We start from the raw sequence: 17,479 nt of genomic DNA on the forward strand, positions 1-17,479 counted from the left end.
TTTGTTAATATATAATAAATGTCAGTGTCTTCCTTATTTAGTAAAGTATGATATGCAAAACACAAATTCATGTATTTCATTGAAAGTACTGTGAAAACTGCTAATCAAGTGACAAAGAATCGCACTATCCTACACACATTTCGTTTTAATTTTAATTGATCCTGTTTACCTTAGTTTTGTAAATTTATTTGAGAATTCCTTTGATCGTCAATTCACATTTTTAAAAGGTTGGGTTAATGTAAATGTATTTCCTTATGGAGACTGCTGAGGCAATACTTTGTTTTACAACCAGTTTTTTTTTACGGAAACACAATCCGCAATTTCACTTTACCTACGTATGTATCATTATATGAGTTCGTGCCTTATGGCGTGTGTCATACTTATTATCCATTAAATTATATGCTGATATTATCTACACTCCTTTGTAATGTCGATTTCTTTTCTTATGGTTCGATGACCAAACTTTAAATTATATCCGTATGTTTTCATTTGATGATGTTTATCCAATGATATGGAAGCTTACTTCGATATAAAGGCAAGGCACCGCGAAGTTCAAATCATACAACACTCGACTCATTTAAGAATAGAAATCACAGATATGGCTGTTCTAAGAATTTTGGTAAGTAATTGAATATTTTCTAAACTTTAAAATATGACTAACCATGTTCTTAGATTTTGTAATAAATAAATAGATATATACTTTATTAACTAAAGATATTCTCAAATACTCATGATTTTATTATTATTTAAAATAAAGTTTCTTGATTTTATCATTATTTAAATTTAAAATAAAGTTTCTTGATTTGAACAATTATTCTAAATAAATTTTCACTTTGTTTTTAATTTTTTTCTTGTGACCTGATCGAAATCTAAAATTTGTGAATTTATGAATCGAGTCTCTGAAATTTTTCAACACCTTGCATTTGTTCAAATCAAAATTTCAAAAAGTTTAAGTAACGCCAAAAATATATTGAAATTGGAACTGGTTTCGTATATACGTACTTATTCAATAGTAAATAATAAAAGGTATCGTTCCTTGATTAGCCGTAACTAATGCTCAGCAATCTTAAAAAGTTAAAATTGTATTAATATATTAATTGCTAGTTTTTTTTAAATCCAAATGGAAAAAAAAATGCATGTTAACGAAGAAGAAATTTGTTTAAATCATATATTGTATAAGGCATTGTGTTCACAAAAACATTTGATTCTAAGGCAGTAAAAATGTAGGTATGACTGTAGAACGAAAATAAATGATAGAAAGCAAAATGTTTTCACTGTAGTATTAAATTGAATTGTGCGTAATTATACAGGCAATACATCTAGCCGTAATGTCTCCTATTAATTCTAAATGTAACCATTAATTATACTAACTGGAATTAAGAATACCAGATTCTTAAAAAAGTTTAAAAACGATTGAAGAATGAAAATTCAGAATACTAATTATTGTTTCTAATCGTTCAGGCACTTATCGGTTCTTTGGCCTTTCAATTGAATAATGAATTCTTATTACAGGGGATTCTGTTTTGTTTTGTTGCTGTTGTTAACTGTCAGATTTGTGCATCAGAGGCTAAAACTGAAGATCCATTTCAAGGAAAATTAGAAGATGAAAAGGGCTATCCAAAGTAAGTTAAAAAAGACAATATAAAACAACAAGAATCTTTCTGAAGTTGATATTCGTTTTTTTTTTTTTTTTTATTATATATCTTTTGGGAGGGGAAGGGTCATATTGTTGCAATTTTAATAAACTAAATGCGAGAATTCAAGTAGCTACAAAAATGCAAGTTTTCCTCAATCCACGAAAATTGATACCCACGAACAAATGTATCTACAGTATTTATATTTTTTTGGACTCGGCTCATGAAATAGGTTGACCTTTTGCAGAAACACATCTGTGGTTGCAAATGTCGTCTTTAAGCAGCTTTTTTTTTATTGAAGCAAACTTCTGGTATTAAAAAAAATATATGATATTGTAGCTTTACAGGACCACAAATACATTGTAACATTCATTAAACGCCATTTAGGTGTAATACTGGACGTTACAAACATTGAATTTCTATTGCTTCCTTTATTTTAAATTCACAAACACGCACAAAGACATTTGTCAAACATACATGCTAAATTGATACATCCAAATTTTTTTTTTAAATGAAAACTAATTCGTTTTTTACCCTTTCCAGAGCTGAAATAGAAAGTGCGTATGAGAAGTTAGACCGGGACACAAAATCACTGATCGATAAAGACGCCGCTGAAATGGCAACTTTGAGTAAACTGGATTTTTTGCCGCCTGTGTAAGTACTGATGTTTTCTCATTTCAATCTTTTTGTCCATTTTTATTTCATCTTTCATTCATCACTAGTTTTCTTATTCATCATTTCTTTCTCACCTAATATGGTTTCGATTTCATGAATAATTGTCAAGTATATTCTTACCAAAAAGAGACAAAATAAAAGCAATTCACCTGCTAAGCAACGTAGACAGGAACTGGGGAGGATACAGTATATTTCAAAGTGAGCTTCATTGCATCAAACTGTATATAAACCGCTACTCTGAAATCCGATAAACTATAGCTAAATAGGTCAAAGACTTATACTTTGACTGTGTCGTAGTGTATGTAAATGAAACAATCAAAAGTGAAATAGTCAACAATTAAGATTATATCATTTAAAGGAGGTATGACCTAAAACAAGAACATTTTTAATTACAATAATTGTATGTGAGACCTGTAATTCACTTGTGTTAGTGTTTCGTTATCATAAGTAGAATGTCAGTTTATCGTTTATTCATGCTGTATGTTTCATTACAAAGAGCGAATCAAATTATTGCTAAGAGACATATTTATTTTTCAGTTCGCAATTTTCATCATCCCTTTGCCCTCACACATTTGTCACAGTCTATCCAAGAGGGTGGCATTTTCTAAGCAGTACTCTAGGAAAGTGTTGGATTCTCAATAGATGGTGGAATACCCCACTCTCATACGCTGTGTGCTCGTAAGTACAAATATGGTAGAAAATTTATCAAAACACTCCGCTCTCATAAACTGTTTGCGAAAAAGTACAAATATGAAAGAAATTTTATTTAAATACTCCTCTCTCATACGCTGTTTGCGCGTAAGAACAAATAAGATAGACATTTTATTAAAATACTCCGAGTTCATACGCTGTTTGCGCATCATAAGTATTACCAATGTTATTTCAACTGATCGGACGGAGCTTATGTTTTAATTGCATAAGGACAGTATATTTGAAGATGTGTGCGATCAGGATGATTGCCGTTTTAATTGATATTGAATTCTAATCGCCTGTCAGTGTCACCAAACTCATATACAAATGAACTGAGTGTATGATATGGGACGAATAACTGAACACTTCATTAATGAGGAGTTTTTCCTAAAACTCCTGTCTATAGATGGACTGTTCTTAAATAAGCTAACTTCTTAAACCCCGCCCAGTCAAGTGAACTAAATCTAGTAATACAAATATGATGGACATTTTATTTAAAGGTTTTCATGCAGGAGAAGACAACCGGTGTATATCTAGACAAACAACTGGTGTCAGTCTTTATACCCCGCGTTTGAATTACTTTTAAATCTAAATACTGCCCGTATTTTACAAGCAAATAAAACCTCAGAATATATTGTTTGAACTGCGCAATGGAATAACTCAACAAATATCGTTTCAATTTGTTGATTGAATAAACTTGTACAGATAAAAGATTTATAACTAAGAAGTTTAAGCTATATGAAATGAACCCTATCATGTGTTTTTGTATTTTCTTATATATATCTGCATCAATTCCCCACGGAAATAAAACGTAATTTACATTATTTTTTATTGTATATTTGTAGAACAAAATCATGCGTAGGCCTACCGTGTCTTGCTAAAAACTACCGTTGTACACCATCGAACTACAAGGGATACGTAGCTTGGACCTATTGTCCAGGAAAAGGATTCGGTCGCAGATGGTTTAAATTGCCGCAGTGCTGTGAATGTCAAAGATTTAAATGTTGAGAGAAAGAGAGACAGAGACAGAAAACAATTTTGATCGAACAATTGATAATCATGTATCAATTACAAATGTTGAATAGAAAATAAAATCTTAATATAATAAGACTTTTAATTATTACTTGAATGTCGAATGCAGTGAATATTTGATTTTTAACTCATTAAATAGTGTCCTTGCAGACGTTATATGAAGCTTGCAGAACGCTGGAAAGCCAACCCGACAATGACCATCATAAAGAACACTATGTATAATCAAATGTAAAATTTCGACTTTAATCTAAGTAAATATATGTTCGACAGTACCTTCTTAATTGACAAAACATGAGCAGATGAAAAATCAAAGCACAATAATTACACAAAAAAAAAAAAAAAAAAACTGCAGTGGAGAAGCAAAACAACACAACATTGATATTAAGTATCACAAATTCGCCATTTCAGAATCTGATGCATACTGGGTAATATTTTCAAAATAGCACACCAACATTTTGCAATTTAAATAGTTAAAACATTTTGAAATTGAACCAATGAAGTGACGTTATTTTTTTATTTATCAGAAACATTGTTTTAGTCTGTCAAATTTATTTCTTTATTGACAATGAGAATACGTTATTAAATCATGCAAAGTATTGTCATGGTATTTTTATCAGTCCAATGAATAATTTATTGGATATTGCAGATATTTGGATTTTCCCGCGGTTCGTATAGTAAAGCGGGAAAATATTGTATTGTCGTTACGTTTTCATAAATATTCATCAGGCGTGACAAAATTGACCAATCAGAAGTCGAATTTTGTGTCACGATATATTGGTGTTTTTCAAGCGCTTCACTTTCTAGCCGTCGTTCAACATAGTAAGCTCCTTTTTTTTAAATTGCTGATTGCAATTAAAGTTGTTTTTATTTATTCGTATATGTATTTGCTAATTAAAGGTGTGGTCCGCCACTTTTATCCGGAGATAGGCTCGAGCATTAGCACGGATACAGGTTTCCATTCATATTCATATATCATGTGAACGATTGTTGGTTTTTCCTGGACGGCCTTGACTATCTATGAAGGGTAAACATTCAGAAATTTAAGCGAATACACTGTGGATACATTGATATTTGAAATTTTAATAATTGTTAAAATGTGTACTGCTGATAATTATTTGAGATACAAATTAAATACGGCGTCTATCACGTTCGACGGGCTGTCGGCAAATTTAAATTTGTGTTTTAGTTATATTTAGTCATGGAGTAGAGGTAATACAGATATAGTCTCAGTGGAATATAAAGACAATTTGGCATAATCCGTTGCGATTTAAAGCTTTATAAATACATATGGTTTTCTCATGGAATGACTTTTACCAATCATAAGCACCTGAGATGAACCCAGTTTTTGGTGTGGTTCGTGTTGGTTAGTCTTTAGTTTTTATATGTTGTGTGCTGGATTTTATTGTTTGTCTGTCTTTTTCTTTTTTAACCATTGCATTTTTAGTTTATTTTCGATCTATGAGTTTTATTGTCCCTCTGGTATCTTTCGCCACTCTTTTATGACTTTTTAACAGCATTATACTACTGTTACATTTATTCATTAATAGAAATGAACGAAGATGTAAAGTGTAGGTCAATGGACCCAAAATAGATATTACACAAAATATTCTAAAAAGGTTACAACATGTGCGATCAAAGCATAAAATGGTGTTTCCTAAAAACATCATGATAACTACGTCTCAAACGACACTGATAGATATACAAATTATGTGGGAAAAAGAATGGGAGATACTAAGGGTACATTTTAAACTTATCAGCCGACGCGAAATGACAACAAATCCCAACAACAACAAAAAATTGCAATGGAATACTGGGTATATTCGGATATTTTGTTTACTAAAGAAATAAAAAATAGATATTCGTCCAATCAAAAGAAGTTTAATCTTTTGTAACAGCTAATCATACGTCTTTTCCTTTCTACTTGCTGTCACCCAAATTACATGTAACAGTACAGAACAAATTATTGGTCAAAATAGCTCTAATGCAAAATCATGTGACAAGGCGCCATTTTTCAAAAACTTAGAATACAGAAACTTCAAAATATCACTGTTGCTTTTTCATTATTTCTGAAGAACATCCGAGAAGTATTAACCTGAAATGTATCCTTTTGTATTGCCAATTATTACCGTTTTCAATAACATATCTGTTTAAAACCATTCTTATCATTATCAACGGAATTAAATACCTTTCACTCTGTCCGAATGTACCCTTTCTATGAAATAAAATTTACTAGGTACATTCGATCACTTTGGTTTTATAATTTTCAATTCAATCCATACAATTATGACAATAAACCTGACAAAATTGTTGTGGCCTGTATTAGTTTCACTTTCCAATCACTTCCGCAAGATGGTCTAATTTTAGATCATATTGACAATGTGCTCCAGATCAAAATAAAAATAGAATGTCAGAACTGTAATGTGAAAATATAATCAACAGTACTGTAATGACATAATGCACCGTGATGTCCTATATATAGTATGGCATGTTTCTGCTGTGAATAATAGAGTGACCGCGGATCAACAAAAGAAACCAGGAAATATATAACCAGTGATAACGTAAAGATAACGTATTGAAATTAAAAATAAATGATCAACCATCCCCTTAATTGGCCCCATCTTCTTAAAAATGTCTACATGTCGGTTCCAGTGTGTATAATTTGATCGACAGATGTAAACGTGCGTAGCAGAGAAAAATCAACTTGCTGTATTTTCTTAACAAAATATTACAGATGTCAAACAATATAATGATTGGTCTAATGAGGAGAGAAGTTGGAATTTCAAATGTAACCCAAGTTTTAAAACTAGAAAGTGAAATAGAAAATCTCATACCGCATACTCAGCTATAAAAGGAACCGAAATGACAATGGAAAACACTTCAAACAGGAAAACTAACGGCCTTATTTATATATAAAAAAAATGAATGAAAAACAAATATGTAACACATAAACAAACGACAACCACTGAATTATAGGTCCCCGACTACATAAACTGTTAACACAGACATATGTCTCGCCTTTTTGCAATTTTGATAATGCAACTGTTGACATTAAAAAGCAAAATTTTTAAATGCAAGTAATGCAAATATTTGAAGTAAACCATGACTGACGGTACATGGCTTAACAATCTCTATGGAAATAAGATGTCATTGTGCTAATCTTCATACAACTGCATACCAATTTCACATTGTCATACCACTAATGTTTCCCCTCGAACTGACAATCACAAACTAATGCATGTAATTTAAACTAAGCAAAATATCACAGTTAATAGACCACGACTGAGCGAAATATTTCTATTCAAATGGGATGTTCCACTACTTGTACAACTGCATACCATATATCATTGAACAAGTGGTTCACCGTAAACTATACCTAATCACAAACTAATACAATTGTTGATGCCAGAAACAGTATACCTCCTATGTCTCGCTTATCATGTACTACGGATGTTCCGCTGCAATAGGTCCCCTTTTCACAATTCCTGATCAGGGCCGTAACTAGCCTCTTTTAATATTGAGGCAAAAGATATTCGCCGAGCGTACGAAAATTTTTTGGCGAGAGGTCTGGTGGCCGCTGAAGGCCCCCCAGAAGCCCTGAGAAAAATAACGCAAAATCGTGCATTCCGAGCGTTTCCCAGACTCTTTCTTACATTGAAACGCAATTAATTTTTAGCTATTTCTTTCGACAATATTCTTGTCTCAAAGCAAAAACATAGATTCATTGTATTTAAGATTTTTAGGTTTTACAGGGAAAACATTAAAAGTAGACCGATATGTAGGATATTTTAGCAAAAACCGAAATTCTCATAATCATTATGTCTGTCTGTTCTTGTCTTGTATTCAGTGCATAATTGAGACTTTGGTGATTAATTATGACTAGATTTAAATATAGTGACAGTGCAGTATTATACTTTAAGTACTAGTACTGCTTAAGTCGACACTAAGGACCATATTGACCTTGTTTTTCGGTATTAATGATTCTTTTATTGTTGAAGACCCTCCACCAACTATCAAGATGAAGAACAGGAAAAAAAAACTTTGGCCATTGAGGATTTGTATTTTTTCTATGCATTGACTTTGTGTGAGATAAGGTCATGTGCACGTTTAATTTAATTCATATTTTTTTTATTTTCTGTTTAAGGGTCTGAAAACGACTTCATGCAAGTTTAACCCTTCAATGTAAAAGGTCATATGGCAATACATTGACGTTTTTTTTAAAGATGATTTGATACCGGGAAATTAGTTGTTTTACTTTGATTTAAACCATGTCAGCTATCTAGATTTATCTACAAAAAAAAGAGCCAGTTTTGTATTCTTTGATATCAAGTTCAATTCTCCATGCAGAAACGACATTTTTTTCTATGTCCAGTAGCATTGTATATTCTTAAAATATTTTCTCGCACAATGTCTGGACATCGGTGGACATGCAACATTGCAAAACCTCACTTTACAAATGAAAATCAACACTCTGCAGACTATAGTTATAAAGTAGGACAATAAATGAACAAAAGACAAACCCTGGACACAGAAGTACAAACAATAGACCATCAACTCTGAAAACTAAAAGTAAAATAGAAACATGGATGACTCATGGATCACGAAAAACATGCAGGGGCGACATCAGAAAGTGAAGAGAACTTGCTTCTTGCAAGACACTTTCCGTGAAAACAATTCAGGTTGATATGAATTAAGACAATCTTGTTTCAGTTTTTTTTTTTTTTTTTTTTGAAATTTCCAACATGAGGCATTTGCCTCATTTGCCTCAATGTAGTTACGGCCCTGCTGATATATGAATAGAGTATGAAATTCAGATAAAAATGTGTGATAACGTCAGGAATTTCAACCTGTCCGTGTACTTAATGGCGATTAAACCTTTTGTGAATTAATTTGGCATAAACTTTTTTGGCTTGGTAGTTTATATAGTTATAAACATATATATATATAAATATAGCGATGGAAATTTGCCTACAGCAAGACATTACTTTAAAATACATGTACATGTATATGAAATGACTGGGTTGTTGCGATTTTTAATGTATATGATGAGGGTTTTCTTTAAAATTTTGTATATATCTTAAGGGTGGGGTGCTGGATGGTCCAGAGTCTCACCCCTACCAGAGAACATATGAAGTCACCTCCTCCCTCTTTTCTCTCCGAGTATACGTGGAGACAAACCACTAACCAATATGCATGCTATACAACCATGACAACAGCTGATTTTGAATTTAAAATTTTATTAAAAAAACAAAACAAATGAATCCACTTTTCTTTTTTAACCAATGTACATGTATTGTCCTTAACTTAATATATAGATGCCTAGGATTGGAAAACATATATATAGTCAATATGGTCCTGAAAAGATGGTCAATGCCCTTCAAGCCGTTAGATCTGGCGAAATGTCCATCAGGGAAGCAAGCGTCCATTTTGATGTGCCCAAGTCAACACTTGCTGACCGAGTATCCGGGAAATACTCTGTGGACACAAAGCAAGGCAAGAAACCAGTCATTCCTGGTGATGTGGAGACACAAATGGTAAAGAAGGTTATGGGTCTCGCGGAACAAGGATTTGGTATTAGTCGTCGGCAGATGTTGGGCAGAGCTGCTACTGTATGTAGTCAATTTAAACTGAAGAACAATTTCAAAGATGGGGTCCCTGGAATGGACTGGCTCGCAGGTCTGCGTCGTAGACACCCTGTGCTTGTGTTACGCAAACCGGAGAAATTAGCCACCGTCCGCTCTAGAATGCTTAATCCAATTAAGGTTGGGAGGTATTTTAAAGATTTGTATGAATATAGTAAAGATATGTCTCCTACAGAAATCTGGAACATGGATGAGACAAACCTCAACATGGAGCATCGTCCAGTAAAGGTATTGGCATCCGTTGGTACCAGGAGTGTGCCTGGTAGAACCGGTAACACAAGGGAAGGGGTGACTGTCCTTCCATGTGTAAATGCTGCTGGTGAAAAAATTCCGCCTCTATTAATTGTAAGAGGGAAAACTGAGCGATCCTTTAGGTCGTTCAATACCCATGAAGGACCTCCTGGTGCAAAATGGACATACCAACCAAAGGGTTGGATGATTGACTCAATAGGAGTAGAGTGGTTTAGGGAAATCTTTCTTCCCAACTGTGGTACCAAACAGCCCCAACTTATTATTTTGGATTCCCATCACTCCCATGAAACTCTAGGTCTCCTTGAACTGGCTCAAGAAAATAACATTATGATCATGACAATCCCAGCACATACAACTCACTACTGATGTCCTCTTGATCGGTGTGTATTCGGGCCATTTAAAAGGGAGTATGATGCTGTATGCTCAGAGTTTATGTCAGCTAATACAGACAACATTGTATATAAACTTTCTTTTGCCAAACTAATGAAAATAGCTTATGATAAGTCTTTCAAGAGAGCAAATATCGTGTCTGGTTTTGAGGCAACAGGCATTGTTGATTGGAATCCGCTGGCTATTCCTGTTTCTGCTTTTGCCACTACCTCAGCATTTGACAATCCAGACATTGAGTTGGACGAGTCGGAGAAAGAATTGCCTGGTGACAACCATCCATTGTTATGGGTTGTCCGTAAGGTCAAGTCTGTTGCTTCATCTGAACCTGTTGTTTCACAAACTGCTACTACTGTCTCTACTGCTACTGCTGTTATTTCACAGGCAACTACACTAACACATGATTTTGCCACTCCATCAACTCAAAACATACTGTCAGCTACTGTTGTGTCACCATCAATTGCATGCCCTATTGGCGCTTCCACACTTTCTTTACAAGTAATTCCAACATATTTTGACAGTCCTAAACACACTGGTGATCATCAAAATCTTGTTAACTTCAATGATTCTTTCGACGTGAACGTTACCTCAGACACCGATCCTTTCTTGCCAGATATTTTATCTGACAATGATGCAGCCGAGATTCTTGCAAGTTTAACAGATTCGTCTTCCTCTCAAACTGCCCCTGCAATAGTTGAACTTGAGTCAAGCAACAAGTGGTCAGGAACATGGACGAAGATCTGGATAACATCTTTTCTGTTAAGTCAACTAATGATGTCAAACCTAAACCAAAAAATAGTAGAATCATTACTTCTGACAGGCTTTTGACAAGTGACGAAATAATAAATAGGAAAAGAAAGGAGTTTGAAGAAAAGGAAAAGAAGGAAAATGACAAAAGAGTCAGAAAGGAGAAAAGAGAGTCATCAAAACAATAAAAACTAAACAAAGCTAGCCTAAAGAAAGCAGCTGCAAAGTAACTCTGACACAGTAGAATAGCACTAATAAATCTAATATATTAAAATGTTTTATTGAAGGAATATCTCTAATTTCTAGAGACTGTCATACAAAGTGAGAGGTTTAACGCTATAAAACCAGGTTTAATCCACTATATTTTACATTTGAATATGCCTGTACCAAGTAAGGAATATGACAGTTGTTCTCCATTCGTTTTTGATGTGTTTTGTCATTTGATTTTGCCAAGTGATTAGGGACTTTCCGATTGGATTTTCGTCTAATTTCATTATTGTTGGTTTTACTTTTTTCTATATAATTTAAAGCTACATGTTAAGTGAGGGCTGTGACACAGCTAGAAAGTCAGCTTTCCTATATATTTTCCCCTTTTTTAAAATCTTTCTAACAGAAAGATTTAAAATTAAAGTACCCACTTTCTGTGAACAAAATTGATTCTTCACTTTTAAGTTACTAGTAAACAGTATACAGCCCATTTTCATTTCTTAATTCCATTGAAATTTAACTACTGTATTCTATTTTGTACATGTACCACCCCCCCAAAAAAAAAAGAAGAAAAGAAAAAAGAAACTGTCAGCGATCACTGCCTGTGAGGAAGAGAAGTGTTTATAAGAAAATTTATTTAATCACTCAGATTACACTACCAACTTAAGCTTAGTATTGCTTTTAGCAAATATTAATAACATTAACAACACAAATATATTAAGATACATAAGCACACATATGAGACATACATATTATGACAGTTATTACAAGTAAAACATCAATAAGCATAAGCTGATGTTGTTCTGAAGTTGTTTATATTCACAGTGGTATAATTAATACTTTGTAACTTTGTAACTTATAAGCACATGCAAAGTCTTCATTTAAATTTAATTGGGGGAGGGGGGGTAGTTGCGGATCCAGAATTTTTCACAAGTGGGGGCGACTGACGGCTTAAGAGGTGGCCTGTTCCATTCATGCTTCATTTATAATGAATCCTCTTTTTAAAGAAAAGGGGGCCTCCTCTACATCAACCTCTGGGGAGGGTAGTTATGTCACGTTTTTTTTTTAGTTAGACATTTTGTCACGTTAATTTAAGCACCGCTATCAATCAAATTATCTTGTACAAAACTTAACACTCTTTGGCATCAGCGAAATATGGATTCTGAATATTTATCTTTGTCCCGCCTGCTTGAACTTTTTTCCATTAATTTAGGAATCTTTTTACGTACACCCCCCTTTTTGAAGTTCAATGGTTTTATCAATGAATAAGCAAATTTATAATAAATTTCTATTAACACAAAATATTCACAATTTTCATGTGCTCATTATATACCAAGACACGACATCGTGTGACCGATAATATAAATTCCATTAAAATGCCGATTGCATTAAATAAATGATATAAACTCCCGGGTAAAAACTCTGTAAAAAAAACCATAAATACACTAAAATACAGCTTATACCTTAGTTATTTAGTGTGTTATTAGTATGTCCGAATGTACCTTTATACATACCATGCTTTGTCCGAATATACCCTTGATGGTGTCCGAATATACCCAAATCTGTCCGAATATACCCAAATCGACATTGCCATACTTTTCACTATTCTGGGCAGACGGTAACCTATGAACCAATGAAAGTTCTTCTATTTTTTGCTTAAAAGTAACGTGACTTTTCAAAAAATCACAAGGGGGAACAATCACGTGATGGATGTGGTCACAACGGCGCTTTTCCGACACAAAAAACAAAAGTGTCCGAATATACCCAGTCTTCCCCTATCTAAGCAATATTTTGGGTAATATATTAACCCAAGGATTTGGGGGAATTTGTATATAGATATTTATTTACATAATGTTGATTTATATCCGACGCAGTTCATATAATAAACTATTGAAAACCATACAGCATGCCCCATTTGTAAACTTTGCAGCCGAATGATATCATTTAAAAAAAAAAACTCGGAATTTTTCGTCTACAGATAAATGTGTACGAAGAAAAACAAAAGTTAAAAATCTCATATAAATTTCATTTAAACATTATACAATCAAATAAATCAATTGAATAGTTTCACAAAAAAAAATGTAAAAAAATCCTATGAAAATTTAAACTGCCAACCATGATAACTGAAGAATCAAATAATTACTGTATATCAGTAGCTGAATAAGTAAAAAGCTAAAAATATTTGAGACAAATATAATAGTCAAGTTCAAACATTTATCATGCAGTAAAATTATAAATAACTATTAAGAATTTATAACAAAAAAAAAAAAAAAAAAAAAAAAAATAGTAAGCATCCATTTGTTGCAGTTAAATCATATCTACACATGCAGTTGATATCATTTCTTAGATCAGTATGTAAGTGGCAGTCAAATGTTACATGTATACATACGATTAAAGTCTCATATTTTTCAACTGTGTTATATTTTAAGAAATAAAAGTTAAAATCTCACTAAACATTATTCAAAGTCAATCACATAGCTTCAAAAATCCAAAATGTTTTAAATCAATAAACTTTTGAAATAATAGTCAGTTATTTGAATTGCGCATATGGTAAACAAAATAGCTTACCTAATGTTAGCGAAATAATATAATATTTCATATTTTGAAAATTTCTATTTTCCAGCGCCGACAACACATTCACTAAATATTGATGTTGCAGGTAAAATATCCATTTCTATAGAAATAAGCTATTTTTCAGGCTTGACTGATATTTTAAAGAAAGCCGGCAAAATAGCCACTGCCTATTTTTTTTCGACTCCCCATTTCCGAGGCAGGGTTTAAAGGTGGATCCAACAGACGGAAATTGTTACAGCTAAAAGAGACGCATATTGTTAATATCATGTGCTAAGTAACCACATTTATTATCATGATAAATCAATCGCACGGTACATACATAGTTTTTATATGCTTCATACCCAACTATTCAGCGTTCAGTGGCTTAGCAAGGTTATTCTTAAGTGTATGCACGAACTTCAGCGAGTGATATGAAGGCCCCCAGCGACCCCAGACCTCTGGGTTGGGAAAACAATCAAGAGGCTCACGTTAAAAAGGTACAATTTTTGTCGTTCAAATTCATCGACAGCAACATACATGGTTGGTTGAGAACATTCCTTCATAGGAGATTATTTTAGCTTCCCAGTTGTAGGCTTTCCATTTCTATGTAGCAAAATTCAAGTAAAACCTGCATATGGAGTTTATACCGGTCTCTCCAGTTACTACAATATTTCCGACTTGCATTTCGATCCTATCACAGTTTTCTTGAATTAGGTTGCTACTTACACGGAAGCTATTCAACTAAGAGATCCAAGTGGTGAAATTACAAGCATCCCTTCGAAAAGTTTAAGAGCGCTATTTCGAGTTGGTTGACGGTTTCACAGATTACGACGGACATTAATTGTTTCCACCACAATTCTTTCCTCTTCCTCTAATTTGACATACCTAATTTGACTCATCACCGTAGGTTTACTTACATGAGCGTCACGTGGAGCAGGATCTGTTTACCCTTCTATAGGGCACCTGAGATCCAGTGTTAGGTGTGCTTCGTATTGCATAGTCTTAAGTTTTCGATGTTGTCTTTTTTGCACCGTTGTTTGTCTTTTCGTCAACATTCCTTGTTTGAAATGACATTGTCAGTTTTCAATGGATGAGTGTGACAACTATATAAAAATATATGTCCACCAAGGATGAATATTGTATATCTTGATTTGATTAAAAAAAAAACAACAGATACATTGTTAAACAAGATACATAGTTAGGAAAACAAATTTTTAAGTGCTAAAAGATGAAACTAGAAAAATTTCTCAAAGTTTTGACGATAAAAAAAAAAAAACACACGTCACCCTTTCACACGTTTTTTTCTCTTTTTAAATGATCTCCACTGTTTTAACACTATTTTCAGTTTACCGAGTGCATGTACCATCTGAAAAACAAACTATTTAGTTTTAAATATATCATGATTAATGGAACGTGACCATTGTAGATCCAAGACTTATAGGGTTTCTTTAATTATTGATTCGCTCTTTTCATTACCTTTTTGTACAGTATATCATTAACTTAGTGGCAAAGACATATTTAAGGTCTTTCCTTTTACTAAAGGGAAAGACCTTACTGTATTTCTTCTGATTATTATTAGGTCTTTCCACTTTTCTGTGGAAAGACCTATTGTTTTTCTTCTGATTATTTTTTTTTTTTTTTTTTTTCTTCCGCCTAATTTTGTTCTTGCGATAAACATTTGTTTCGCAATATGTCGCTTAGATATTTGGTATATGATATCGAACAGTTTATGCACTTTTGAAATTTACCCTGCGTAAACGAATACTTTTCTTTGTAGGAGTTATCTCCCCAAACACTGTTTTCCTTGTTAGCGCATCTCCTTCGCAACCGTAAAAGATTATGACAAATTTATTTTACAAAATTGCTCGTTATATCCTTCGCATGATTTGTCCTATTTTGACCGAAGCGATATGACCGCTCCATATGAGAGTTATTTCCCCTTATGCATCTGATATAAGTGATATGAATTTCTATCTTATAAATCATAAGTGATAGAGACCTAGGATCTTTTGATTTGAGGTCCTTGGTCCCAAAAAATGAAAATTAGGTCAAGGTCAAAGGTCAAGGTCATATTCTAATATTTGAATTTGGCTTATTTTCACTTATATCCAAAGACTGTATAAGATATCAACAAATTATTTTTACTAAATTGTTAGTTGCGACATGTCGTAAGATGTAAATTTTGATTGCAAGCGTACGTTGAATGTAAAAGGGAGTTTTCTCCCCTCTTGTATTTAAAAATACGCGTTTGGTGATATAACTCATTAACTAAATATAATAAAGACCTATGGTCTTTTGATTTGAGGTCCTTGGTTTATGACCTTGAAACTGATCTCAAGGTCATAGCTTAATTTGACGTTCTAGATTTTGACCTTTGCTTTTATTCAATATGTATACATGATAAAGATATACAACTTTTAGAAAAAGATATCAAACCATTTAACCTTGTAAAAAACAACCGGAAGTGACCTTTTGTAAACCGGAAATAGCTATTTTTTTGTACTTTTTAATATAAAAGTATATAGAACCAGATATTTTTGGAATCAGTGTCAAGTAAATATTCAAATATAATCGGAAGTAACATTTTTCAAACCGGAAGTAACAAATTATCTCCCTTATTTAAAAAAAATGTATGGAAACAATATATTTTTGGAATCAGCTTACTAGGAGCTATCATTTGACGATTGAAATGACATTTTAAACTTAAGTTTCACAACTTTTCATATCAAAATACATTGTTTTGATGGAAAGACCTTCAATTGTTCTCTGAACAATTGGTTTTTAATTATTATTATTATTATTATTAAGGTCTTTCCTTTTACTAAAGGGAAAGACCTTACTGTATTTCTTCTGATTATTATTATTAAGGTCTTTCCTTTTACAAAAGGGAAAGACCTTACTGTATTTCTTCTGTTTATTATTATTCTTTTTCCGCCAAACTTTGACGAAGTTAGCAGCCTAAACCGTAAGACGTGTCGCTTTCATGTTCTCACTTTGTATCGGTGTCATGAATACCTATCCGGAACTCACCCTGTTAGTCGAAATATTTTGTCGGTTCGGAGTAATTCCTCCGAAATCCAAAAACCTTGTTATCGTTCCAATACCGTAACCGAATTAGGTAGAAAAAAAACAAAGGGTGAAATTTGTTCAGGACCAGACCCCGGTTCTTCGTTACATTTGGATCGAAAAGATTCAACGACTCATTGGTAGGGTTATGCCCCTATGAAAATTAACCGGTGTCGGTTGACCACCAAAACTCAGAAACCGTAAGTCGTAGACACCTAGGATCTTCACCATTCATCATCAATTCATGTATCTTTGAAAAATACCTCAAGGTCAAATTTGTATGTTGACCTTGACCTTTGACCCATCACCTTGTTATGGGATAATCTCAGAAACTATTGTACTTACAGAAGTTTTAAATAGTGGAAAATGTTTGGGTCATTATGGCCCAACTTTGTTAGATATTGACCGAAGAGATTTGACCTTTTTTTAAGGGGCATAACCCCTATTTTAGGTTTCTGGAAAGACAAAATCCGCTTTTACTATAAAACCAAAGTTGCTAGACCCATGGGGTCTTCAGCAATGACATTTTAGACTAATGACCTTGACAAAGGTCAAAAGGTCAAAGGTCAAGGTCATGTCCCAGATAGCGAATTTAGT

The 17,479-nt window shown here is 33.1% G+C and overlaps 2 protein-coding genes across 2 annotated transcripts; both read left to right on the top strand.

The window, feature by feature from the left end:
* Positions 1-504: 504 nt before the first annotated feature.
* Positions 505-4,107, top strand: LOC139497322 (uncharacterized). The gene is made up of 5 exons (XM_071285512.1): positions 505-619; positions 1,513-1,622; positions 2,178-2,288; positions 2,847-2,987; positions 3,845-4,107. The coding sequence occupies exons 1-5, from the start codon at positions 512-514 to the stop codon at positions 4,005-4,007; spliced, it is 633 nt and encodes a 210-aa protein (XP_071141613.1). The 5' UTR covers positions 505-511; the 3' UTR covers positions 4,008-4,107.
* Positions 4,108-9,391: 5,284 nt separating this feature from the next.
* LOC139497455 (uncharacterized) lies at positions 9,392-10,288 on the top strand. Its single transcript, XM_071285680.1, has one exon. The coding sequence runs from the start codon at positions 9,392-9,394 to the stop codon at positions 10,286-10,288; it is 897 nt and encodes a 298-aa protein (XP_071141781.1).
* The last annotated feature ends 7,191 nt before the right edge of the window (positions 10,289-17,479 follow it).

The sequence above is a fragment of the Mytilus edulis genome, chromosome 12 (genome assembly GCF_963676685.1).
Source record: "Mytilus edulis chromosome 12, xbMytEdul2.2, whole genome shotgun sequence".
NCBI classification, from domain to species: domain Eukaryota; kingdom Metazoa; phylum Mollusca; class Bivalvia; order Mytilida; family Mytilidae; genus Mytilus; species Mytilus edulis.